Source organism: Pteropus medius, unplaced genomic scaffold, assembly GCF_902729225.1.
Source record: "Pteropus medius unplaced genomic scaffold, Ma_sr-lr_union100, whole genome shotgun sequence".
NCBI lineage: Eukaryota > Metazoa > Chordata > Mammalia > Chiroptera > Pteropodidae > Pteropus > Pteropus medius.
The window spans coordinates 1,619,195-1,646,533 of record NW_024353517.1 but is presented as its reverse complement, the minus strand read 5'-3'; the positions used below and the strand labels follow the sequence as shown (position 1 = coordinate 1,646,533).

At 40.1% G+C, this 27,339-nt stretch overlaps 1 protein-coding gene across 2 annotated transcripts; it reads left to right on the top strand.

Moving 5' to 3' along the window:
- The first annotated feature begins 89 nt into the window (after window positions 1-89).
- LAMP3 (lysosomal associated membrane protein 3) lies at window positions 90-27,339 on the top strand. 2 transcript variants are annotated; one of them, XM_039850640.1, is made up of 7 exons: window positions 90-271; window positions 6,562-7,307; window positions 8,178-8,306; window positions 16,945-17,002; window positions 17,682-17,849; window positions 20,190-20,351; window positions 25,880-26,019. In XM_039850640.1, exons 1-6 carry the CDS (start codon window positions 223-225, stop codon window positions 20,327-20,329), a joined length of 1,290 nt encoding a protein of 429 aa, XP_039706574.1. In that variant the 5' UTR covers window positions 90-222; the 3' UTR covers window positions 20,330-20,351; window positions 25,880-26,019. The 2 variants fall into 2 exon arrangements, with proteins under 2 accessions (XP_039706574.1, XP_039706575.1); XM_039850641.1 differs by lacking the exon at window positions 20,190-20,351 and having other exon boundaries at window positions 25,880-27,339.

Genomic DNA, 27,339 nt, shown 5'->3' with positions numbered 1-27,339 from the left:
GGGCCACTTGTGGTTTCCCTCCCCACTCAGCACACCAACTGGGAGGGACTTTCAGCTACTTCTCGTTATGTAAATGACTTTACTTTCTTTGCCACAAGTGAATGAGGGAGCCAGCCCTGTAATTAGCCTTCAGCTGTTCAGAAGACCTGTGCTAAGCTTGGCTGCAGCAGAGCAGTAGTGCCAGTCCTTGGGGAGGCTGTGGCTCTCCCTGGCTCCCCAGTTATGCCGTGGCAGCAATCTCCAGTGATGGTGCTCTTCATGTCCCTGGCTGGTGAGTGATACACATGACTCTGCCATTTCTTATCCTATTAAATTTCAATGCCTTCTGGTGCCGTTGATCAAAATGAGATAGGATAGGCTGCAGATAGCTCTAACAGCTTCACTTACTGTGGGCATTTGGCTGGGAACATCTTTTCTTTATTACCTTACACATGTGGGGCACACTTCATTTTTTCCGAGGACTTTCACAGTGTAATGCACACTGTTTTCCATAAGTTAGGCAGCATAAGTGTTGACCCCAGAAGACAGTGACACTGTCTGGTCACCTTCTAAGGAAGAGTTTACAGAAACCGTTTAGATTTAAGAGACAGAACCGAGCCAGGGCTTGGAAATGGGGCTCTCGCTACAATGTCTGGTAAAAGTATAGCATGTTTTGCTTTTCCTGTTTTTCTCAAATGGAAATGCTAGGTTTATATTGTATACAGAGTGAATTGTGAAGATGAATGAGATGTGGTCTGTCAAATTGTGCCATTTTAGAAAGGCGTAAGCCAGGGCATCAAAGATTTTTAAAAATTACCGTCATACTTCAGATCAGAGAGGCTGTGTGGGAAACTGAGACTTTAATGACTATTTTATGTCCCCAACCCCTGCCTTCACCAAGAGCATTTTCTCTGTGACATTGAATCCTCTTGTGTGCTGTTATGAGGTTTGCTGGTTAATTCACAATTCCTTCTAGAACCACTGAATTTAACATGTGAGGGAACTAGCTTTGTCCACACAACCCTGCTCATACATTTAAATTGGGGACACAGTGGCACTTGATTGTTATGAAACTTGGGTGAAGAGTCTGGCCAGTTGTCCCATTCCAGTCTGGTTTTCCTTGTGCCACATATTCAGAATTAGTTGCATATTCTTTTGGAGGCAGTCATCATTACATTTAGCAGGGCAAGCAAATAAAAAAGCAAAAGACCTCAGTGACCCGTGTGCAAGCACCAATTCCATGACTGGCAGATGACTGACAGATTCAGAATTGTAACGAGTGCTCAATAAATGCAAGGGCAGGTTGAGAGGAAATGCTCGCCCTTTCCTCTCTGGGATGCAGGTTCTCAGAGATGAATTGAGTAAATGAAGCATGTGAAGGTGCCCCGTTTTCCAGATGAGGGTTCTGAGGCAGGTTACAGAATTGGTCATGATCAGTCAACTAGCAAGTGGCAGCCTTGAGATTTGTGTCTAGGAAGTCCAGCTTCATGGCCCATGCTCTGCATTACTGTACTGCATAACCCTGAATGCCTAGGTTCAAAAAATACGTTGAACTGGAGATGAGAAAACCATTAGATATTTTGGTTTTTTAGAAAAGACTTAGCTTCTGGGTAAACTAGCTGTGTAGTCATAATCCAGTCACTTTTCTTCCCCGGTCTCAAATTCCTCCCTTATAAAATGAAGGAATTTTAGTTTGTGTCAGTTAACTCTAGGTTTAACTGTACATAAGAGACAAGCCCAAATAATAGTGAATTAATCAAGATAAATGTTTATTTCTCTTTCCTGTGAAAGTGTGATTCAGACCCGGTCTGGTGTGAGGGCTCATTACCATGGACCTGCCATCTTATGTGTGACTCCTGCCCCAAAAGTCTTGTGGTTCTAGACGTCCGTTGGAACTCCGGCCATCATGCACGAAACAAGTTGCAGGCCATTTAAAGGAGGAAAACAGAAAGGCAATGAAGAATCCACACAGGCAATTGAGTTCCCTTCAAGCAGCCTTCCCAGAAGGCCCACATAAGCCTACTATTTTTGTTACTTTGGCTCAAACTCAGTCACACATTCCCACCCAGCTGGAAAGGAGACTTGGCCATAGTGTTTTAAATCCAGGCAGCAGGTGCTCAGCTTAAACTTGTGGTTCTGTTCCTAAGGGAAAGGGGAAGACTGGATTTTGGGGTAGTGAGCCAGCAGTCTCTGTCACAGGGCTAGAGTCCTTCTGTTCAAGGGTTCTCTTTGAATCTTAAGGCCCACAGGAAACCAACAGAGGTAGGATTTATATCTTTTTGTTAAAAGGTCCATGTTTAAACTGAGAAACTGAGCAGAATCTTGCTAAGTGCCCACCCCTGCCACCCCACACATCCAGAAATAGTCTTCCTGCCGCACCTAGCTGGGGCTGCTTCTGCTGCCTGGGAGGTGCCAAAGAAAATGCTTGAGATGGGGAGCTAAGTGCTGGGGTGCTAAACATAGCTCCTTGCCCCTGGATATGGCCACCTTGCTCCATTTACACTCCAGCTGTGTTCCTTAGATCTCCGCAGACAAAGTGTAGCCTTCAAGACCTGCCAGACCTGCTCCCTGCTGAACTCCACCTCATCCCTCCCCCACACTCTCTTTGTTTTCCCATGATGCTGACTCCAGACATACAAGGCTCTAAATCCTCCAGGCCTTTGTACATATGCTTCCTCCTGCCTGGGATACCACTTACTTTCTTGTCTGCCTGAAGAATTTCTCCTTATGTTGAATTCCACACCCTATCCTATAGTGCTCAGAGCCTACTTAAGTAATAACACTTTTCACGCTGAGGAGTGTGGTCCATTCATGTGTCTGCCTCATGAAGTTCTAAACCCCTGAGAACAAAGACCTACCCCCAGTGCCTGGCATGGAGCTTGGTTCACAAGAGACTTCTACATTCTTATGGAATTCGATATGGGAGGGAAACCAAACAAAGCCTATCTGGGAAGGCCCGACTGTCCAGGAAATATGTAGAGAAGAGGCCCTTGTGTGGTCGCTGACTTTCCCAGGGCCTGTCCAATGAGTCATCTCTCAGCCCTTCTTGCAGGTTGTGGGGAACCAAAACCTTCTTATGCCTCTTCCTACAGAAAAGTCCAAGCAGTGAGTCAAGGCCCTGGGGCACTAGTTTGCTGAGTCTCCTGAATACTGGAAAGGAGATGCTGGAGAGGTAGCTGGCTTGGCACATCAGTAGACTCCAGGGCTGTTGTTTGGTTTTTTTGTTTGTTTGTTTGTTTTGTCTTTTTGTTTTGTTTTGTTTTGTTTTTGAGTAGAGGGAGAGTTGAGACAGATTCTGAGCTATGCCCTGACCTTGCTTCTGCCCACTGCCCTCTTTGTGTCTCAGACAGACCAGTGAACTTGACCTCTATGGGACCATAGGTCTCATTTAAAAACTGTGATCCAGTTTTGACAAAGATTGGTCACATATTTGTGGTCATATACATATATTTTGTAAAACAGTATTTCTCAGAGTATTTCCATTGAGTACCTAACAAGCATGAACTTTCTAGGACATATTACAATGTATAGCGTGTCCACCTCTGTCAGTTTTCCATCTAATCATCTGCCCATCTTTTACACCCCACATTCCTACAGGAAGATGGGGAGAGGATGGAAGAGGGTGGGCAGAGAGGGGAAAGAGAAGGATATTAGAACAATATTTTCCAGACTGGTTCAATTTGTAATACGCTCTGACACTTTTGGTCACTTTTGGTCCAGCCACTTGCCAGTCCAGCATTTTGTCCACCACAAAGTCATACACCATATCAAGACACCATGACTGTCATCACCTCCAACTATCCAACATATCTTCCTACACACCAGGCACACCTTGACGGTTACCATGAGTTTTCTTGTCCTGTTTGGGATGCTATGCATTCATGAATGATCAATGTGCTTTTTCTCCCTCATTTGAGTTTATTCATTACTCCTGAGAAAGGAATTCCAATGGCATTATGAGGAAGGCCCCTCCTTTGAAAGGGTGTGCTACTTTAGCTCATAAGCATAAGCCATACACAGTGGGATTTTATCAAGAATCCAATGATTTCCCCAAGAGAAAAAAAGGCAAGTGGTTTCTAGTCTCCCAGAATTCTCTGCATCAGTCTTTGCTTTTTCACTACAAGGTATTCCTGGAAACCATGTTTGGGAATGAATTCTCTTTCCCTATAGTGATAGTATGAACTTAATGGGGTTCCTCTGTGGTTCTTGACTGAGGGACCAGCAACTCGGGTTTAGCTCAAATGAATTACAAAAATAAATCTTCAACAACTGTCAACCTTCATAACAATCTTGAAAGGAAAGTCTTGCTCCAAGTGCTACAGTGTGGGTATAAAGGTTCTGTCTAGTGATTTTACGACGACTTACGAAGTAAACCTATAACCCATAAAATCCACAACTCTTGAATACCATACATTTCGGTTATCCAAATGAACATTTAGGTACAAATAAGACTCTTTAATAGTAGTCTCTGTTAACTTAATGCCATTAATATGTCTTTTTAAAAAGTATTCAAAGAAATTTGAACTGATACTTTTGTCCATTCTAATTTGCAAGCCAGCTGTGCAGAAATAATTTGTAAGTGTTACTATTAGGCTTAAAGTTAGAACTTTTCTTTTGGACAATAATCACTATTTAAGCACGTGAGTCTTTGAAAGCTTCACTGAAGACAACCATTATGAGGGTTTTGTGAATTGGGGTCATACCCTACTATTCCACTCTCCTCTGCTTTCGTCTCTTCTCTCAGCATTGTTCCCAGTGGCACCACCACCTCCACCCATTCCCAAATCCAAAGGTAGGCTTTGGTCCAGACAGGGGTTTGAGTCTCAACTCCAAAATTTACTGGTTCTGTGATTATCGTCAAGTTGATAGAATTTTCTAAACTTGTGTTTCCTCATCTGAAAGGGATAAAGATAGTACCCAACAGAGGGTTTTGAGAGGAGTTGGTGAAGCATTTGACCTGAGGCCTGCCATATAGTAAGTGCTTAGTAACTTGGAGTTTTTTATTGTCGTTTTTGTTATAGGAAAAATAAGCGCTTAGAAATATATTGAGTGAAGGAGGGCAGTAGTAAAGGAGTTTATGGATGATTTTGATTTTGATTAGATGTGAACTTCGGTACTCTATAAACACCATCATGGAGGGATCTCCTTTGTCTTTTCCCTGTGTTTTCCCAAGTCACTGCCCAGCATCAAGCAGCTATAGCTCCAATGAGTGTAAATACAATGGGCAAATACAATGAAACCACAGCATCGAAGAAACAAAGCCACCTCTCACTACCTGATTATAAACTCCCAAGGAACATCGTCTGCACTTTGTCCGCTTTTCTGGCTTGCTAGGTGCCTGGAAGAAGACAGGATAGAATTATTTTAGTTGAAAAAGAGCCAGAGGCCTCCCACTCTTAAGGGATGGCCCAAGAGAGAACCTGTGACAATAATATACACTGCCTAACAGTCCATGACAGCTTTCACTTAAACCAACTCTTTAGAGCCTTTCTATGCACAGACACTGATAAAAAAAAAACAAAAACGAAAACAAAAACAAAAACAAAAAAAAACACACAGTTTCTACCTCAAGATTGCCTTAGTCTAGTGGAAGAGATGTACAGTCAACAAATAAACCAATAAACATTTAATCAGAGCTGATATTCTGCTGGGACACACTGTCTGGACAGGATTATTGTTAAATGTTTGAATACTGTCCCCTTATACAATTGCGAGTTGTGACTAGTGCGACGAAGGCAACAGATATAACTTTGCTGTGGAGAATTGTGGGGGTGGGGAGCTAGTTTATGTAAGGAAGACAGGGAGGACTCTCTGAGGAGCTGACATATGAGCCAAAAGATGAAGGACAGTCCACCAGCTGTATCAAAGCAATCACGGTTTAATTTTCTTTCTTAGTTGAGATAAGCGGGGCCACTCAAAAGGTTAAGTAAGGAAATGACAGGAGCTGGTCTACATTTAGAAAAACTGGTGGCAAGATAAAAAATTAAAGGGTACTGAATCTTCCGTCATCAGAGGTAAGTAAGCATAAGAGTAGATGAACACATGGCAAATACTCAAAGGACCGATTCACATATCAGATTAGGGTTTGTACTAGATGACTCCTTTTGAATCTGGGATCATGTGATTCTATGCAAACTATACAACTCTGTGTAAATCTTTAGTAGCATTGTTCACGCTGCCCCAGCTCTATCATGGCAGGACAGCAGCGCTTTGCCCAGGAACTGTCTGGATTCGCGTTTGAAGATCGGAAATGAACAGACATTGACTCTTAGCTATCTCTCCGAGCATGACCACGTGGTGTGTTAGTGCCGCACCCCATACAGACAAAGGGGCTGGATGCAGAACAATGTCTGCAGTATGATCGCAACCCTGTAAAAAACATGGGTACAACCGAAACATTACAACTGTGACTTTGGGTAACATCTTGGGGGTAATCTTCACTTGATTGTTATATCCTTGTAAGTTTTCCCCAAATCTGGAATATACTCATGTTAATTTTTAATGAAGTAACTAAAATGGGAGTGGGGGGGGGCGGCTTTCTGAGCTATCGCTGTGTTAACACTTTTGTTTCCTAATTTGCAGTGGTTTTGCATAATGGCAGTCAAATAAGAGCAAAAAGGTTTCCAGAAATCACAGATTCTTCTCAGCCTACGAGAGCAGCAACAGTACAGGCCACAGCAAAACCTTTCCTGCAATCAACTAACCAAGTGCCTCACACAACTATAGCAACAAGATCAACGAATGGTCACATCACCTCTCAAATAGCTGCCACAACCTCTAACTCTGAGACCCCAACTACACACACAACAATAAAATCTCTAACAACCTCCCTGGTAACAACAAATGGCACTCCATCCACCAGCCCTATAATCCGCACCCTAATCACAACCCTGGCCACACCCAACAACTCTCACACGGATGCTCCAGCCACTGAGACTACAATCAGCCCCAGTGCAGCTCCCGGTTCTCCGCCAGCCACCATTGGCCCACCAACCCACACAACTGGAACCAGCCTATCAACTATCAGCCACACAACTGGGAAGACCACCCAACCCAGTAAGCAGACCACCCTTCCAGCAACTTTGTCCACCTCATCACACAACAGCACAACTACTCAAAAGCCCACTCAACCCACCCATGCTCCAGGAACAACCACGAATGCACACAATGCCACCCACACAATGTCACCTGCCACCATAGCTCCTGGGCCCACCCTTGCACCTCAGCCATCACCAGCCAAGACTGGAATTTATCAAGTTCTAAATGGAAGCAGGCTCTGTATCAAAGCAGAGATGGGGATAGAGCTGACAGTTCAATACATGGTGTCGGTAAGTTGGGGGATAGGACTGTAACACTATCCTCAAAAAGTTTGAGTGGAGTTTGCCTTGCTAAGAATGAGCATTCTCTTGCATTCCATGTCTTTCAATGAGTAAATAGGTGTGAGCTCCTCTTTCTGCAACATGCTCCATTAAAAAGTGAATCTGTTGTAGAATATATATAAAAATAGAAACTGACAGTGACTGCTTAGAGAGAGGAAAGCACACATCAAAAATTTAAATATCACACAACTCATTTTTAGCTAACACTGGCAGTGCTGGGATGTGTTCAGTGTTGAACCTGGCCTGGACCTACCCTGCCAGATGACTTTTAAGCCTCAGCAACTTTCTAGAAAAACGAGAGGTTTAGATTAGATGGTCTCCATGGTTCTAGCCAGCTGTGACACTAATATGGAAAATCCAGATTAACAAAAAGATTGGAGGGGATGGAGTGGGGTTAAAATGATTTGATTTACTAAAGGAATCACCATTAAAATAATACTTTTTTTGAATAATTTTTATGATATCAAATAAAACTTCCACATTCGAAACAGAAGTACATTAGATAGCAAATCTTTCCTACAGCGCCTTTCAACATGTGTAATTTAACAAAAAATAAATTCCACACAGCTTATCAGGAGTATACCTACCCTGAATTATCTACCAAAAAACTCCTTTTTTTTTTGTAGGAGAACTCCTTCTTTAAAAAATCTTTTGAAAATAATGGTTTGGAACATGAGATGTCATCCAGGGACTTTGAAATTCTTGGATGAACACCCACTAGCTTTGAGTTTCAGGCTTACTTACTAGTCTGTGCTTCTGGTTGCCTACCTAGAGTTTTCTTCTATATCTCATGGAGCCAATCTATTTTATTTGGTTTAGGTTTTTTCACGTCAGAGCTACTTCAACATCGACCCCAATGCAACCCAAGCCTCTGGGAACTGTGGCTCTCAAATATCCAACCTTCTCTTGAATTTCCAGGGCGGATTTGTGAATCTTACTTTCACCAAGGTGAGGGCTGACCTCCTTTACAATAACTGGCTCTAGTATCACTTTCTCTCCTTCTCATCTTGGGGCCCAATGGTGCAATCTCACACTTCACTTTAAGTTCTAGGGGAAATAGATCTCAGAGCCTTTTGAGATATTCTCTGATAAGAATGAGGGGCATGGAGATGGAAAGAAAAGGAAGTGTCAACATCCTATGTTTGCCTTCTTTCCCCTTCAGCCTCTGTGAAGCCTCAGAAGGCCTTTGATGCCTACTAGGGGTGACTTGGCCTTAGGGAGCCTGGCCACAGATGCCCTTTGCAAACCACCCCAAAGAGGAAGTTGTACAGATGAACAGACCCATAGAAATTCCCAGTGGGCACCAGAGAAACAGAGTTGTTTTAAGATCAAAACCAAACGTCAGAATGGGTTCTTTCCAACCATAGCAGGCAAAATTCAGGGACTAACCAGGCACCGGGTTTTCCAGACCATATCTTGGAACGGGGTGAATGACAGAGTACAGTGCAAAGAGCATGAACAAGAAGTCAGAGTCCCAGCTGCAAATCTGATTCTGTCATTTGTTCTCCTTGTGACATCAGGCAAGCAACTTAACCTGTCTGAGCTTTATTTTATCATTTGAAAAATGGGGGAAAGGAATTAGAGATCACCTCTCTAAAGAGCATTATTCAACACATGAAAAGTAGTTGTTCAATAACCAGTAGATATGATTGCAAAGACCGAAATGGGCAAATGTCTGGGGAGACAATGCTGTTTGTCCCAGTCGTGCTCTAAAATGCCTTTCAAAAAGGCTGAGTTAGAGCCAAGGAGGAGGTGCCAAGAGGACGCTTGCAGCCGGGACTCCGTGCTGGCCTCCTTCTTATCTGTCTAATGTGACCCCTGAAGTTAGAGGGGTCTTGGCTAGCAGATCTTGGAGAGGAATGAACAGAGACTTTGGGGTCAGACAAACCATAACACTTACTAGTTGCATGGTCTTGGCATGGTGGGGCCTGTTTCCTCATCTATAAAATGAAAATAATTACACCTACCTAGTAGGACCCTTGGGAGGGTTAGAAATGCTATATGTAAGCCATCTCGCCCAATGTTCAATAATGTTGGCGGGGCAGCGGGGGAGTGTTATTATTATTGTTGTTGTTAGCTTGGTCTCAAAGGCTTTATCCTCCTGGTGTACTTTTCTCCTTAGGTTAGAGATGCACTTAAGAAGTCCGTGATTTCCTTTCAGTACCAAATGGAAAAGATAATCCCTCTCACCAGAAGGACATTCAGGGCAGAATAAGTGCTCTATCCCTGAACAACTGAAGTTAAATTATAGAGGTGTCGGGAATTTTTAAAAAGTGACTTCAGCAAAATGACAGAGGATATAGGCATAAGCATTTATGCTTTAGTCCAGAGCTTGATTCCACCCAAACCACTGCCTGTGTGAATAACTGCCTAAGGGAAGGCATCAAAACCTCCAGCATTTGCCTGTGGCACACAATAGCCACTGCTGCCAGACCTTAGTCAGAACTGCCAGCAGGAGTCTCCTTGGCACCCTCAACCTCTCTTTCTGCTACTTTCCTATCTCCTGATGCCCCCTATCCCTACCTTCCCAATGCCTTCAGACTGGACTCTATTTGATCCAACTCCACCCAAGTGCTGAATTTCTGCCTTTCAAGTACCATGTGCTTCCAGAGGTGTGGACTGGAAACGAGTGCCCAGATAGAGCTAGAAGGACCACCTCCCTCCACTTGCCTTCAGGAAGAAGCAAAGGGAGCCCCTCTCAAACCATGGCCTCAAGTGTGGCAGTAGCTGCTTTGAGTCTCACCAACCAAATTCACCCATTCCTCAGCACCAGTTCCCCACACAGCTGACTTAGCTCTGCGGCAAAAGGAAGGCAAAGAGGCTCACAGAAGACAAGTTTCCACCAGCTTTAGTTCTTCTGAGGAATTTCTGCGTTTAGGAATAGTGCTTGTTTAAGCCAAAAAAAAAAAAAAAAAAGTACAAAAGCAGATTCAAAGATTATAGGGACTAAGTATAGAATTTAATGAGTGAACTAGATGAGTAAACATTTCTTTTTTCTTGAACAGGCAGTCTTTTCCTTAATTTTCTCACTTTTTTTAAATAACGAGATATTATTTTTAATTGATCCAGTTAACAAAGATTTTTAAATAGCGTAATGCCTCATGTTGGCAATGATGTATGTAACCAGGCACTCTCAAACATTCCTAGGAAGAGTTTGCATGATACCTTATGACCCTTATGACCCTTCGCATGTGTCTTCTTCCACATCTTGTAGTTAAAGCATTTTCCCACTTTAGATGAAGACAATGTGAAGGCAGATTTCATTATTTCATTAAATCTGCATAAGGAACACACTAGAGTAAGTGTGAGATGATAAGTGGCAACTGATCAGGCCTCAGTAGTGAGGAAACAAAAGGAAGGAGAGGGGGCGTCCATTCTCTCAACAGGTGACAGCTACTCCCCAACTACCGACAGCCGGTGGTGCCAGTGGCAGGGCTGGCATCTATTCCAGGGGACCGTCACTGTCTTTCATGGCGGGCGTTCATTCAAGTGTTGGTTTCCATTCTGGAGGCTGCTGCCCTACTGTGCCAGTTAAGCGTTAGCAACACTTTCTTTTTTTTTTTTAATTTGAGCACTCTCCTGGCCAAACAAAATGCAGCTGTGAGACAGATTTGGTCTGTGAGCCCTGGCACAGCGCTTTTTGCCCCAACAGACAGGCTGTATGAAATGCATTTAGGCGAGAAAGCCGTCTAGATTTTTCCACAAGAGAAATGGGCTGAACAATTCAGCCAGCCACTTTTCAAATGTTGCTGCCTTTTATACCAGTGTTTCTTAATAGTCACAGCAGTAACACATGAGGCCAAATAAGTCTTTGTGTCGGGGTCTGTCCTGTGCCTTATGGGATCTTGAACAACATTTCCGGCCTCTACCTACTAGACGATAATCCCAGTTGTGACAACCCAAAATGTCTCCAGACATTGCCAAATGTTCCCTTGGGGGTGGTGGTGGGGTGGGCAAAATCACCCCTGATTGAGAAGCAGTACGCTAGGGAAAAGAGAGCTGTCAACATAAGAAATGTCTAAATATGTAGAGAATCTTTATAAGAGTTTATGTGAGCCAAAGTGATGACATATGCTGGGGAGCGAGATCTCAAATGTTCCCAAGAATAACAATTTTGCAGCTTCTTTTATGCATTTGAAATTAAGGAGTGAACATACATGGAGGTGGGAGAAAGTAAGGCGGGGATTGGATTACAGGATAGTCAACAAGATTATGTGTTCTCTTGAAGGTTAATACCCGCTTCCAGGGGTCTTACTTCTGGCATTTCAAAGTCATGTTAACCTGGATGCACAAGAACAATGGGCAGGGCTGGCTTATAACTTCTTTCACCAAAGAAGTTATAAGCTTGAGGTGTGACTACCCACCATGACCTGCCCAGTTAGGAATTTATGATCAGATCATCCTGTGAGGTTACTTTCCATAGAACCCCTTTTTTGGTCCACCGAGCCTTGGAAAATAGGAGTATATGTTAGTTATAGAGTAACAGATGTAACAAAGAGAACCAAGTTGTAGAATGAGAAAATAGATGCTGATTAGAAAGCCTGATTTATCAACCAATTTATCAATAAGAATTTACTGAGCACCTACTTCATCCTCAACACTGAGCTAGACATTATGTGAGAAAAGAAATGTAGGCTCCAACGTTCAAATTATAAACAATAATTTGTAATTTTTAAAACTGAAGTACTGCTAATGACAGAAATGTAAAGAAAAATCTACCTCCAAAACTGTCACAAGACTTCAATCATCCATATTATTTCTACGTGACCACGGACAAGTCACTAGCACTCTCTGAGCCTCAGTGTCCTCTTCTATAAGATGGGACCAAAGAGTACCCATTTTGCCGGGCTGCTCTGAGGGCGAACTGGGCTAGCGTATGTGAAAGTGCTGAGCTTGGTTTCTGGCCCATCGCAGGTTTAGGAGATGTGGATTTCCTTTCTCAATTTTCTCGGTTTCATTTTTTAGAACACCGAAAACCTTTCTGTAACAGTGTCTTTTTTTGAGTAAAGCGATATGCCAAAAGTTAGTCAGACACTTCAGGTGCAAGATATATATATCTCCCTTTTCCCACCCCAATTTCCTTCCTGTCCAGATAGTTTGTTTTAAAAACATCTTTCAGTAACATTGTGTAGGGTTCCTTTTTCTGTGCTCAACACTATTCCTTTCTCACCTATTTGGTTGGCAGTACAGCTGTAGGACTCTGGAGAAATCGGTCACCCAGGGGAGAGGGGCACCAGGGCTAGGTAGTATATTGGCCAACAAAGGTCAAGAATTCCAATGCTAGTGACCCTCCTGCTGTTTCCTCAGAGCCTTTCAGAGGTGTGTGGAGTCCTCTTAGCCAATAGGCTTCTGAGAACTGTTATCAGTGTTATATGTTAACACCCTCAGAGTGCACTATTTAGAACTTCTCAAGTATACAGTACCATTTCGTGCCATTTTCTCTTCAACTTCCCCTCTTCCTGGAATGACCCTCCCACCCTTCAACCCCCTTGGCATTCATCCTTTAAAATGGCCTAATTATGTTCACTCCATAAAGCCTCCCCACACCTCTTACCCCTCATCTCCTGTCCCAGTGAAGACACTGTATCGGCATCTCATCTCTGTGATGAGATACTGCAGAGCTCTCTTTGGATAATTGGCAGTGAAGAGCCACTGTATCGGCATCCCATTGGTTGAATAGTGAGATGGGACTTTTACAAGTGGTCTCTCCAAGTAGATGTGCTATAAGTGCTCAAGTACCATATTCCACTATTGGGAGTCCTTGGCCCCCTTTTGTCAAGTGTTGATGGGTATACAAAGGATTTTCACTTTGTCTTTAAGAATCTGGTGTCACAGATGTTTGTCATTCTCTAAACCAAAACTCAAATAAGAAAAATATCTGGCAGAGAATGAACCTGTGGGTGTGGGTGTCAAAGGAGAAGTGAACATTATAAACTACATACTGTGTGGCATGTAATTTCCCTTGGGCTTTGGGTTAAGTCTGACACCTGCATTAAGCTCCCCAACCTCCTACCCACCCCTCTGTATCCACTGGACTCCCATCCCCCAGAGCTGAGGTTTCAGCTTCTTTAATCAGTAGAGCTATTAAGCTTAGCTCACTTGCTTGCTCTCTCTTTTTCTATTTGTGGTAGATCTGAGCTCTAGGAAATAGATAAAAAAAAAATATCATTTGACCTCAATGAGAGAAGTTTACTGGGAAGGTGCAATCTAATTTATTATTGCCATGATTAATAACAGCAGTTAAAATTTGAGTAAAGACTCTATAATAAGTTTTTTACATGGATTCCTTCATTTGATCCTCGCATCAAACTATGAGGTAAGTCCTGTTATTATTATCCTCATTCTTCTACTGAATAAGTAAAAAAAATTAAATTTTTGCAATGTTCACAAAGATTCAACAATTCAAACTAATCTGCAAAGGAACAAAAAGGTACCTTCGAAATCACATTTAAAAATTCTTAGCAATACTTTATTTTCCCAAATGTTGGTTATAACATTTCATAACCAACTGATTTGTTTAGCAACTTTTTCATTGATGGTATAGACCAACAGTCAACAAGCTACGGCCCCAGACCAAATCCAACCTGCCACCAAAAAATGTACAATCCACAAGCTAAGAATGGCTTTTACATTTTTTAAATGATTGAGGGAAAAAAGAAGAATATCATGTGACACATGAAAATCATATGTAATTCAAATATCGGTGTCCGCAAATGAAGTCTGGCCATACCCATTTGTGTATGTGTTGCCTATGGCTGCTTCTGTGAAATAATGGCATTTGAGGAGTTGCTACAGAGAGCCACAGTGCCTAAAATAATACCATCTGGCTCTTTACATACAAAACTTGCCAACTCCTCATGTACAAGAAACTTCAGCCTTATTACCACTCAAATTATGCCAAATTTTTAATTTACGAGTCTAAAAAAAAAAGCTTTGTTCTACTTTAAAGACTATTTTATTTCCTTTAAGACATCTCATACTAACATAACTCTACAGAAAAAGTAGGCTTAATTGCCCTTTTGTTTACATAAGTTCACCCACCAAATGTTTTTTTACAATAAAGACAGACATCAGCTCAGTCCCAGTCAATATTTGGTTAATTCTGAGTCAGTGAAAATAGCAGGAAAACTGGTTACAGGTTCTAGATTCTGTCCTGTTACATCATAAAGATGAACTCGCAGAGAATGTGAGCACTCTGCCATCCGCTTTGGAAAACCTCGCTTTTGCCATTATCCCTATAGAGCACCAATTCTGTGGAGCATGAATGGCCCTTCCTATCAGGCTTCACTTCATGAGAGCAGGACCTGTATAATCAGAAAGACCCACGCTTGGTTTAATGCTTTGCTGTCACCTCGTGAAATTCTTAAACGATTTTTGAACAAGAGATCCTACATTTTCATTTCATACTATGTCCCACTAATTATGTAGCTGTTCTTGCTTCCAACAGATGGCAATATATAAGCAACTGTATTTCAGGGAATGTAAAAGAAAGTTCTTGCATGACAAATTTTTTGTCTATATCCAAATATCCCATGGAGGAAAATGTAAGGCAGAATCCTGTATACCTGATCTCGCTTTGTCTCACCTACAAACAATGTGAATCAGAGGTAGATGCTTACGTTTTCTGAGCCTCTTTGTTCTCAGTTATAAAATAGGCTGATAGTATTTATTATTTCTCAGGAGGTTGTCGTGTGGATCAAAGGAGGCAATGTAGATGAAAGCATGCCCTTAGTAAACTGTGAAACCTTTAAAAGAAAAAAACAAAGCATGTTTTCCTCATGTGAGGAGAGATCAAGGAGATGCCCCAGGAAAGGAGAGATGCCAGAAGGTTTCCCATGGGGCGCAGAGCTGGCTCGTCACTCCTACCCTGCTGCTCCTTAAATCAATTTCACACTGCAGCCCAAGCAATTTCCAAAAGCAAAGTCATGCTCATGTCACTGTCCTATTTAAAACCCTTCAATGCATCCTCTCTGTCCTTAGGATGGAGCAAAGGTTTTGTGTCAGTGATTTTGGGCCCTGAAGTACAGGTGTCTCTTATACTGAAAGGGAACCCAAATAAAAACTTGAATAAATGGTGTGTGAAAGCAATCCAAGAAGGGACAGAGTCAGGGTGTTTCTCTGTAAAATAAATGGATGGTCCAAGCCCATTTTTCAACTAGCCTTAGAAAGACTAAACATCTTGAAGGAAGGAGCCAGGCCTTATTTTTCTCTCTGGGCCTAGAGCAATGCCTGCTCTGTAGTGGATATAAGAGAAGTTAAAGGCTAGACTTGGAAACAGGCAACTTCGGGTCATATCTTTCCTGCCACTTAATATGGCTATGACCTTGCACAAGTCACTGGCCCTCCATTTCCTCTCATATTTGTCGTGAGGATTAAACAAGGCATAGCATAGAAAGGGCCTGCTACAGTACCTGGCACAAAGTAAGAAGCTACTATGTGGTAGGTGAATTCAATGAATTATCAGATATAGAGTTTAGTGTATCAATAGCAGTGGCCTTACTAAAAACAGTTTGTATTTCTGGAATCCTTATATTGTGTAAGGAATCATCATTTCATTGACAAATATACAAATGGACTATAATGTAGTCAAAATTATTGATAAATTTCTTTAATGATTAGATTTTAAACTGCTAAAAGTAATTTAATTTCAGATTCTGATTTGGGTTACACTACCATTTTTTGCATCTCTCGTGGATAGTTTTCTAATGAATGTTCAAAAGTCATAACATTGTAAACCACCTCCTTTAAAAAATAAAAGCTTATTTCTCAACTTACCTTTTCATATCTCCATTCAATTCCCTTTGTTTCACACTCTTAGTCTCTCTGGAAGTTATAGGACCAGCCATTATTTATTAATTTGTTTGTTTTGTTTTTCCAAAAGGATAATCCCAGGGTAAAATGTGGATCACTGTTTTATGTTTCTGAGCACAGCCACCTGGAGTCCTCTTGTAGAGAAGATCTGGTGATCTCAGGGCAAACCATCCCAGAATCACTCACTGTGGCCCCATCTAACCATTTTGGAGACATGAACCCATTAATCTATTTAAAAGTGCCTGATACTCTACCCAGGGAAATGCAATCAAGAGTTTGCATACACTATTTTTCCCAGAGAGTATAAGGAGCTCATGAAGTCTACCCATGGTAGCCTTATAGATAAGTGGTCTCAGTTTGAATTCCTACTCTATGGTATTAATTACTAGTAAAAGCTTAATGTATGCTCCTCCAACCCCTCCACCTTCCAGATGAATTTGTATTTTATTTTATTTTATTCTTTTTGCTAAAGTGTATTTGCATTTTAATAGGAGGAAAATTGGCCCAACTAAAGGGATTCAAATTATACAGATGGAACTTGAATTTCAGGCTCTCACAACAAGTAGGCAGTAGAGAAATCGTGGGCCAGGGGCCAGCCCATTATTTTTATTTATTTATTTGTTTGTTTGTTTAGAAATTTTCAAACACAATTACGGCTCCCAAACCACCATATCAAGGATTTAATAGCTGGAATCCTACCTGAACAAAGTTTGTAAGCCAGGATCATAAACATAAAAACAGAGGTTACTCAGGTTAACACTCTGCTGCTTTACAGGATGAAAACTCATATTACATCAGTGAAGTGGGGGCCTATTTGACCGTCTCAAATCCAGGTAAGTAGGCTAATCAGAAGGGGGCTGGTGCTTGGTAGTGTGGAATTAGAGCAAATGGAGTTAATTATATGATTAAATGTTTAAAACCATCTGCCTCGAAGCATATGCCTCCTTGAGAAGGGTATACATGTTATAAAACAGGGCCAGTTTTTGAGCAGATCTTTCTCTCTCTGACAGCACTCAGATGAGCAGAGATGGGCTGCTCTCCCTTCTCTATGTTTCCATGGATGGATGCAACAGCCCCTCCTAATGGTGGGCATAGTCCTTCCTTTTACCATATTAGTCAGTCTGGGGATATGCTCCACTGGATGACTTTGCATGTCACTACTCTGATTCATTTCTGAAATTTTGGGGACACTTTTCTGTAGTCCCTAAACACTAACAACAATTTGTACCAACTTGTCCCCAGTAATTTAAAAATAACCAAAGAAAACATTCCCCCAAGTTCTCATTTTAATGTTATCACATTCCAACGTGGGTGAGGTTGCCCTCTCATACTCCAAACAGAGCACCGTAAAAAGTCCCCAGAGAGCACGAGGGCAATGAGGCGAAAGCAGAACTCCAGAAAGCTACATCGAAAGGAAGGCCATTTAACTGCACATGAGTCACCTGCAATAGCTGGAACTCAATAGATTTATGCCAAGATTCTTATATGTCTGTTTTACCTTTATGTTTTCAGAGAAAATTTACCAAGGAATGAAAAGTGCTGTGATGTTTGAGACTGAGGTTGGGCATTCCTTCAAGTGTGTGAGTGAACAGAGCATCCAGCTGTCAGCCCACCTTCAACTGAAAACAATGAATGTCCAACTTCAAGCCTTTGATTTTGAAGATGACCACTTTGGAAATGGTAAGTTAAGGGTCCAACATGTCACAAACACAATCTTCAGATACCTATAGGTAGTTTCAAGTTATTTTTTGTCTGAAGCCATCAAAGGGACAAGAATCACATGAGCTTCCTAGAACAGTATGATTTCACGAAGCTCTTAGGGCCAAGTTTCTCCAGCCAACCCTCCCTCCTACCATTTCTATACGAATCTGTACCAACCTCAAAACCAGACAGCTTAACCCACCCACTCACGTCCACCAGTCTCTCACAGCATAATACATTCTTTGTTTGACCAAAATACATATTCTGAATCTCTTACACACACACACACACACACACACACACACACACACACACACATCTACACAATCATAAGAAAATGCTATCTGCAGCCTCCTCTTTACAAGCTGTTGAGTACTGGTAAACTCGGGTATATTTGGAGAACACTTTAAAAATCCTCTTAGTAATATCCAAAATTCAAGATATCAGAATAGATGCTTTGCCACTTGCAGAGGGAAAAGAGAGATGCCATAATTCTATATAGAAATACACTCTGTGTTCCCTCTTCTCAGTTACGAGCTGTTCCACCTGGCCAGTGTTTCCTCACAGTTAGTTTCAGTTTTCATGCAACTTCTGCTTTGGGTTTTAACTGCCACAGAGGGAAGTAGGTCCTAGAAAGAAGGCCAGGGGCAGATCAGGGTGGCTTTCCGAAAAAGCCCCTTTCCCTGCTTGGAAAACAGTGTTACAAGGATTTCTATATATGTCCAGAAATTGAACTTCAGTTTCTAAAACTTCTCTCTAATAATAACTCAATGACATACTGAATACCTCTCAACTATAATAAGTAGGTTTAGCTAGAAATTTAGCTGTAAATTAAATTTCTGTAATGTGAATCTGATCTCTGAGTTCCATTGGAAAGTTGAAGATGCATCTGCACAAAACTTCTGATATATTTGCTGGAAAGCAAAGCATTTAGCAAAGGAAGGATTCAAGTGTTACCTGTGTCGAATCCTCTGATTTCTATAGGTTTTGTCCAAGTCTTACAATCTCTAATTTAACATGGGACCTTCACCACAGTGCTAAAATTAAATTTTAAAATTTACTAGTAGGTGTTGCCTCCCACTTTGTCATCTTGTCTCAAAACTTCCAATTTGGGGAAACTTAACAATTTATTATGAAGTTTTAAAAACCTCTGTAATTAATCATGTGATCTCAAAAATAAGGTACACTTTTGCTCTTCCTCCTTGTCAGAACCACTGTGAAGCAGAAAGCGAGCAAGTCTGAGAAACCCTAGTGGCAGAGGAGAGAAACAAAACCTTTTAGCAGCACACACCTGGTCTCTATTAGCATAGTCCGAAGGGAGATGTAGAAAAACTGTCCTTTCATTTTTTCCTCTCCCTCCCTCACCCTCTCATGCAAATAGTCACAAAACCCTATCAATTCTACCTCTAAATTATTTCTCTTGTTTATTCTACTGTCACTGCCTCAGCTCAACTCCATATTCCCAGTCTTCGTGCTTCAAATTTCACTAAAGACCCTCAAACATGAAGATGTATGCCATTCTGTAAATAATATTTTCTTCCAGAGAGTAAGAGAAGAGGAAAAAAGGAGCGAGTAAAAAAATGAAAGTTGTCATACAATATGGTGTTATAAAAGATACATGTACAGAGGGTCGTGGGAGCAGAGGAAGGCACAGCATTGGCGGGTGGGGTCAGTACTGAACAATAGGTGACATTTCAACAGGGACAGGAAGAATTGGAGAAGAATGCAGTAAGTGTAAACACTCAGCCTAGTCATCTCAAACAATAAGCTCTGACTTCTACATTCTCAGCCCCTCCTCCCTAAAATCTCCAAGTCTGCAAAAGGTTTCTCCAGTTCCAGGAGTCCCTGGCTGTCCACCAGCCCATTAAAAAGCAGAGTTTGAATAGAAAATGTTGACCACGTGATTTGGCACAGGTCCCTGTTTCTGGAGTTGGGAACCATGGTTCCGGGCCTTACCTGGCTTGGGAGTCAAAACACAATTCTGATCCTGACCCTCTCGATCAAACCAATGTTTCCCAGCTTCCTAGAATCACCTGGGCCCCACTTTCAACCCACTGAATCATAATTTCTTGAGCACAAGCCCCGGGTATCTGCACTTTCATGCACTCTTTCACAAGTGCTGCATGTTCCAGATCATTGCACTGACCATGTCTCTCCTCATTTGCACCTATCTGCATGTATGAGGCAGCAGGTGGGAGGCCCAGCAGCAACCTCTCTTCATCTGTTTCCTTCTCTGTGAAGCCAAGACGGGCAGGGGCACGATCGCTTCCCAGCATTGTGGCTAGCCTATAACACCTGTTACTCTGACTTCAATTGCAGCGGATGAATGCTTCAGTGACAGAAACAGGAGAGAAATCCCTGTGGCCGTGGGCCTGAGTATCACAGGACTGCTTGTCGTTTTGCTAACAGCATGCCTGGTGACCAGAAAGAGGCCCAGTAGAGGATATGAACGCATGTAAAGCCCCAGCTTCTTCAGAATGTGTAAGGTTAAGGCCTTGGGAATTCTGACTTCATATTCAGCTTAAAGTGAAGGGCTTGACTTTTCTAGTTGTCTGTCCCACCCTCCAAATCTGATTAGGAAACCTAGCTTTTCACCGAAGGGCCATCTGAAGGCTAGCTAAAAGGTGGCCCCCACCTACTTTCTCCTGTTGGCATGGAGAGGCTGTGCCAAATGAATTTGAATTCCATTCTCCACACCTGATAATGCAGGGGGCTGGCTGTGAGAATTAGGGACAAGAGGCAGGGACATGAGCAGGGTGCTTGTGAGGACAAAGCAAATACCCAAAGGGAGAACTGTGGGAAAGACATTTTCATACTGCACAGATTTTTCTTACACATTTTTAAGAGTCTCAATACCCACTTTTTAAAAAATATTCTTTTTAAAAACCCAGTCCATTTCAAAATAGATTCTAAGGTGATTTGAAACTCCTGGATTTCGCCCACATTTTGATTTATTTGAATTACAGATAGTCTTATAAACTATTATTTTTTTAAAAGACGTATTCTATATTTTTGTGATATATTATCGGTAAAGTGTAGAAAACTTCTCAACATTTAATTTTTTTTAAATGTAAGGCAAGTACCAGAAGTCTTGGCCAATAAGAGTCTCAATAAATGTTAGTTCTCCAGTTTCTTTACCTTCAATCGTTGTCTGCTTTCTTAACACTTTTTCCTGCTTTGTCTCTATTTTTCTTTCATTCTAATCTATTCTTATAACTTGTTAATTTGGGCCATTGTGGGAAGGGAGCAGGCAAAAGATAAAACAATTAGAAATGGCAAGCAGATGAGGGAGAGCTACCCTGATTGTGACTCACTTTCCTTTTTTAGCAAACATTTACCAAAAAAAAATGAACCGGAAAATTCCTGATTGGGAGTGATTGATATCTGGAAGAAAAATTCTATTAAAATCAAGCTCCAAATGTTATTTGTGGTTTTCTATTACATTGATTGTTTAAATGGGAGAATTGGGATTTTTTATTTCAGAGAAAGAGGAGAGTTACGGACTTCTGGATGTTAACTCCTTTTACTAACAGGAAGTTTCCTGTTTTTCTACATTTTCCAGAGGTGCCATTCATTATTTTTAACAGAAAATTTATGAAAGTTGGAAAGAACTCTAAAACCACTGTTAATCTGGGACAGGTACTGGCTTTCCCTTAAGCTATTTTGGCTCTCTCCACTTTCTCAGAGGTGAGAGGGTGGCGAGGGCACATAGCAGCTTCAAGAGATCTTCAAGAATCCCTGAAGATGTCTAGAGTGTTAGGAAATTCCTGTTTCCTCCTTACAACAGGAGATGTTGATGAAAACCTGGGATGTGAGGACCCAGTGTTCCCCAGAGTGACCCAGGTTTAACAGTGAGGGCTTAGCTTTGGAGAGGTGCCATCTCTCTCCATCTCCTTGTTGACTCCCATTTCCAGTTCTGCCTCAAGTGTACTCGAAGGTTCTAAACTGAAGAGTATGAGTTGTTTATACACTGTGCCACTAATCATCCTGTAGAATGACTAAAGGAAGGTTCATCCTCTAGTGTGTGGAAATTTCTCCCACAAGTGATGGAAAAACAAATGGAATTAAAATCAAGAGGAGAGGGATAAGACAGCTCACTTAGGTTTAATTTTCCTTCCTACCACCTTCGATGAGTCCTTTGGGATGATGGATGCTGCTGCTTAGACTCATTATCTTCCTACCTACCCCAAAGCCAATTATCTTTAAAATTAATTATAATTAACATTCTAGTAACCAAAAAGAACAAAGTTTTCATTTGAATGACTAATAAATAAATTCCCAGAACTGCCTTATTGTCTCACAGTTTTGCTCACTGTTTTGCAGTAATGTCCAGGGAAGTTCTTCAGGGAGAAAGTGCCGGGATTGAGACTATAGAGAAACTGAGTGTCTGCAAGTAGTCTCCTCTGCCCCTGGGGTTCTGCCTTGTGCTGCCTCCAAGTCTGTCTCTTCGGGCTACAAGGGGCTTACTGCAGGCACCCTGCCCATCGCTTTCTGGGTGGGAGCTGGAGGCTGCTGTGAACGACTCTGGGAAAGCTCGTAGGGGCCTTTTCTGATCTCTCTGGCCTCCCTTGCAACTTGCCTCTAAGAGTTCTGCTGCTTGCCCATCCAGCTGGTTTCAACACAATTTTTCCATTCTGCTGTAAGTAAGCTGTCTTAAATTTACCTCTCTCTCTCAGCGTCCCCCTTAGAGGACATAAAAATCCCCTTAGAGATAATAAAAACCTTCACTAATGCCCACCTGGAGATAACCTATCCATTGTTAATTTTGATGTACTTTCCTCTCATGGATATTGTTTTACATACTGGAGGCCTACAGAGCTTACAGTATGATATTCTTTTTACCTGTGCATCATAAGCTTCATGCTATTAAAGGTGCAAAGTATCATTATTATGGCTGCTATCATGAATATGTTACTAACTCTATATAGTAATTTACTTAACTAGGCTTATTTTTATTGAGAATTTTTATTGTTTCTAGATATTCACAATTATATGATTAAAGAATTACATATGAATTGCATACAAAACAAACTTAGATTAACAAATGTGTATAAACATATACCTGAATTTTTGAGTTTGCCCTATAAATTGTTTAAAATGGTTATAATTTATTCCTTAGTACTAATTCTTAATTTTTAAGAAAAAAGGAACAAAATAATAAATGTAGATTATTTTTTAAATTTTAAAGCATTACAGAAACATATGAAATGAAAAATTGGAGTTAAAATAGTGACGAACTTTTCTCACAGTTTTCCTTTCTCATTATCTAATTAGATTGAGGAATAAAAGATTTTTAAAAAATCACCAGCAGCACTCAAAGAGATATAACCTAATGCAGTAAATTTAAACTGTTGAACAAAAGAGAAACAAGATTCAGATGCTAGAAGAGGGGCGACACAGCTGATTTAACCCTGCCTCCCTAAACACACTTACCCCAGGAAGCCATAGGATGACAGAAAAAAACATGTGAATGTTTATTATCATTCCTAAAACTGGAGAGAAAAAGAGCAGCTTATCTCTTCTAATCGAGGGGAAGTAAAAATGGCTACTGAGAAGACTGGGCAGAGTAAACACAGAGAGGGAGACTAGTGGAAGTGAACTGGGGAGCCAACTCAAACCAGAGGATAGCCCCAGGCTATACCTAGTTCCCAGGGTACAGAAAAGAAGGTAGAATCCAAAATACTAACTGATCTCGAATATAATAAGAAGAAAGGCCTTAATCAACTCAAATGATATCATAGGAAATTTAATATCTGGGCGAGATGCTGTAGCATGAGCAAGATGAAGACAAAAGATGTGACCACTGTTTAAAATTACTGCAGCATGACAACAATACACATAATATAAGATTAAATCGTGGGTGTCGAGTTTTAGTTTTGCAAGATGAAAAATGTTCTGAAGATGGATGATGGTGATGGTTACACAACAACGAGAATATACTTAATGTCACTGAAATGTACACTTCAAAACAATTAAAATGGCAAATTTTATATTATGTGCATTTTACTACAATTAGAAAAATTAAGTTAAAATAAAGGAGGGAGGGTTAGAAAGGAATATATTTGATAAAATAAAAAGAAAACATAACTCAAAGAACAGGGAGAAATCCCTGACAGTTTTCTTATGCTGAAAATTACTTAATAAGAATATGAATTTCATGTAACCAGAGCTTATAGATGAGATGTTATAATGAAAGAGTGATGTGAATAGATTTTACTCCTAAGAAAACAAATTATCAAAGCAACACGCTTGCATAATAAATAGTAATAGTAAGAGTCAGAATAGGTAGAGCTGAAAACTGGATTATCTTCATAGAGAAAATGACTGAGATAATTAATGCAGATAAAAATTAAGATTATAACATTATACGGAAGCTCCTAGGTATGGAAGGTATTCAGACCATCTAACATAAGGATAATTGGTACCTTTGAAGTAGAGTGCTCAAAAATAGAATAAAGATATATCTGACAATTTAAGAGATTTTCCTTAAGATCAGTAATTGAAGTTACAGATTGAAAGAGCATGGTGTACCCCAGAAAAGAAACATTGAGATCTGCTACATCCTTTTTTAATGGCTACTTTATATTCTATTGTATGATTGCACCATTTAAAATTTTTGATGGATATTTAGATTGTCCATTTTGCTCTCATAAAATGGAGATTATTTTAACATATCTTTTTGTAATTATGTTACTATATCTTTAGCATAGATTCTGAGTTGTGGAATTGCTGGGTCAATTGGTATGTGCTTTACATTTTGTTTTAACTTTTTTGTATTTTTTCCAAATCATTTTAATTTCTTAATTTGTCAATGTTCTTTTTTAATCTAATAAATGTATATTTATTTAAAATATAAATATAAAGAAAATTATCATATAGTATAAAAGGGCTTATGAAAAGCAATGTTTTCCTGTCCATTCTCTAAGAGACAAAACATTTAAAACTAATTTTAACAATTTCTTATAATAGCTATCCCCATAATTCTTTTAAAAAATATTAAAAATCTTATCTTACTATTTCTTAATTTATCAGCTTTAAACTTCTTGCTATGCCAGATAGAGATTTAATACTCTTATACTACCTCTTTATGGTCATATCTCTATTTATTATTAAATCAATAAGGTATATATTATTATAGTTGTGTAAACATTGTCCACCGACAAATCAAATACTGTATGACAAGCACAGTTCCTGTCTTGTACGGATTTTGTTTTTTTCCTGGAGTCTCTAGTTACCATTACCTCTTCCCTGGCCCCTCTTGTTTTTTTTTCTTGGATCTCAGGTGAGAATTGGGTTAATGGTGATCTTTGGTTTATTTCAATATCGATTCATGCAAGGACCTCATGGATATATCCTCTTATCTATACGTGAATAAGATATAGGTATAATTCTCCATTTATTTATATTAGGCCAAGCTCCCCTTTATCCCAGGGCCTTCCATCTTTCTCCAGTCAAGATCGATTATATTTTAAATGAACTGAATAAGTATTCTCGAATGGAATTTAAAAAGAGAGAGTTTTGACTGATTTACAAACTTCCACTTTTAAGCTCTTATAATTAGGTCTATTTTAAAAAAATATTTTAGCTCACTAAAAGCATTAAGAAATACTGTAAGTGTGACAAGAAATGTTTTATAAAGTGGATAAATATCACATATTTTCAAGGGATCATGTGTAATATAGTAATACAATCTCCTTTATGTAAGCACATCCCACCTTGCAAAGAGCATGCCTGGAAGAAAATAGAGCTAACCTAATTAAATATCCATTAATTGCTAAGAATATAAGGTTATCTTATTTAATACTCTACCAATCTTATATCGTTATTGCTTACTTTATAAAAAGAAATTTCAAGATTAAATAATACTCCTAAGTTCACGTAGTGAGTGGTGGAATTAAAAGTCAAGCCCAGGTTTAACTCCAAAGTGCTTATTCTTCCTACTCTAGCCTGCTTTCTGGCCTGTCTGCATCAAACCTTACCCGCTGTATTGTATTTGTTTTTTCTCTTAGTGGACGAGTGTTCATCTGACTACACAATTGTGCTTCCTGTGATTGGGGCCATCGTGCTTAGTCTCTGCGCTGTGGGTTTGATTGTCTATGGAATCCGCTTAAGGCGTGAATCATCTGGATACCAGAGAATCTAATTGGTCCCCAGGGGAAAAGAAAATAATAAAGTTTAGACAATTCTTTCATCGTTACCAGGATTTTGGGGACTTCCCTTAGAGTGTGTGTCCTTCCGACAATATAACCCATCTCTCACAAACAGAGTCCAAGCAGCACATCAATTTCTAAGTATTTTTTGTTTTGTTTTTTTATGAAAAATCTAGTGAATTGCTTTTCTAGTGAACTTTATATGAAGAGTGCTTTCTAGTTTCCTTCAAAACATTTTAACCATTCAAAGTCAACATTTGAGATACATTAAAATAACATAATCTGTATGTTACGTTAACATAACAATCACTTTATAAATCAAAGCATCTATTATAATCAACACTACCTGTGTGCATATTGGGTATTTTATCCTGGATCGTTTCCATTTTTAAAAATGCCTCTGCTTTGTCTATAAAATGGAATTTCAGTGCTTTTATTCTTCATGTTTTATATTATAAACATATGCCTGGCAATCTAATAACTCCTTTTTCATGATAAATGTTTTTTTAAAATCATCAAAAAGAACAATATATCACAGGTAGCCTAGGTTTTTGATCTGACATCAACAAGGGGAACAAATTAGCTTTTATTTTTTATCTGAATGACTCCTGCTCCAGAATCACTAAAGACTAAATTTTAGGTGGCTATGAACAACAGAATTAAATTATAAGCAAGAAACAATAATAATGGCTCTAATTATTGAACATATATATGAGAGACACTAGGCTAAGCAGGTTACATACATTTCATTTAATTCTCACAACTCATAGCTGAGTAAACTCAGACTTAACAAAATTAATTACTTAAATGTCATCCAGCTAACAAGGGGCAGAGCCAGAATTTGACTTCCCGTTGGTCTGATACCAAGGTCTCTGGTCTTTTCACTACACCAAGTTGCCTAAAAGAACAATGACACTAAGTGCTGCCCAAAGCCTCATAAAATCATATGCTCCCTTTTCATAGAGGAAATTAATTTATCCAGAATTATGACAGAGAAGGGAGGATTAAAGGAGGACTTGACAGTACCCTGTCTTTAAGTTCTCCTGTCCCTTGAAGGAGACTGGAACTCTTTAAAACATTAGTCAGTTTATCATTTTTATGGGATTGTTGTTGCTGTGGCTTCAAGATGAAGAAATGGCGTAAACTTCTCAAGATATTTTTTATTTCTTTGAAAACACAATTTTTTTTACTGCTAACCAACTTTTCTTTCTTGAATGTAGATCTCCATCTAGTGGTAATTTGCTGCTTCTTCACTTTTATAGCCACATTTTTCTATACTAGTTCACTTTATTCTGTAGAAAAGCCTGCCCCTAACCCGC

Coding starts and splice junctions, on each gene's coding strand:
- LAMP3 (XM_039850640.1), top strand. CDS start 223: ATGCCGTGGCAGCAATCTCCAGTGATGGTGCTCTTCATGTCCCTGGCT. Junction 8,307..16,944: donor TGAATCTTACTTTCACCAAG/GTGAGGGCTGAC, acceptor GCTGCTTTACAG/GATGAAAACTCATATTACAT. Junction 17,850..20,189: donor AGATGACCACTTTGGAAATG/GTAAGTTAAGGG, acceptor CTTCAATTGCAG/CGGATGAATGCTTCAGTGAC.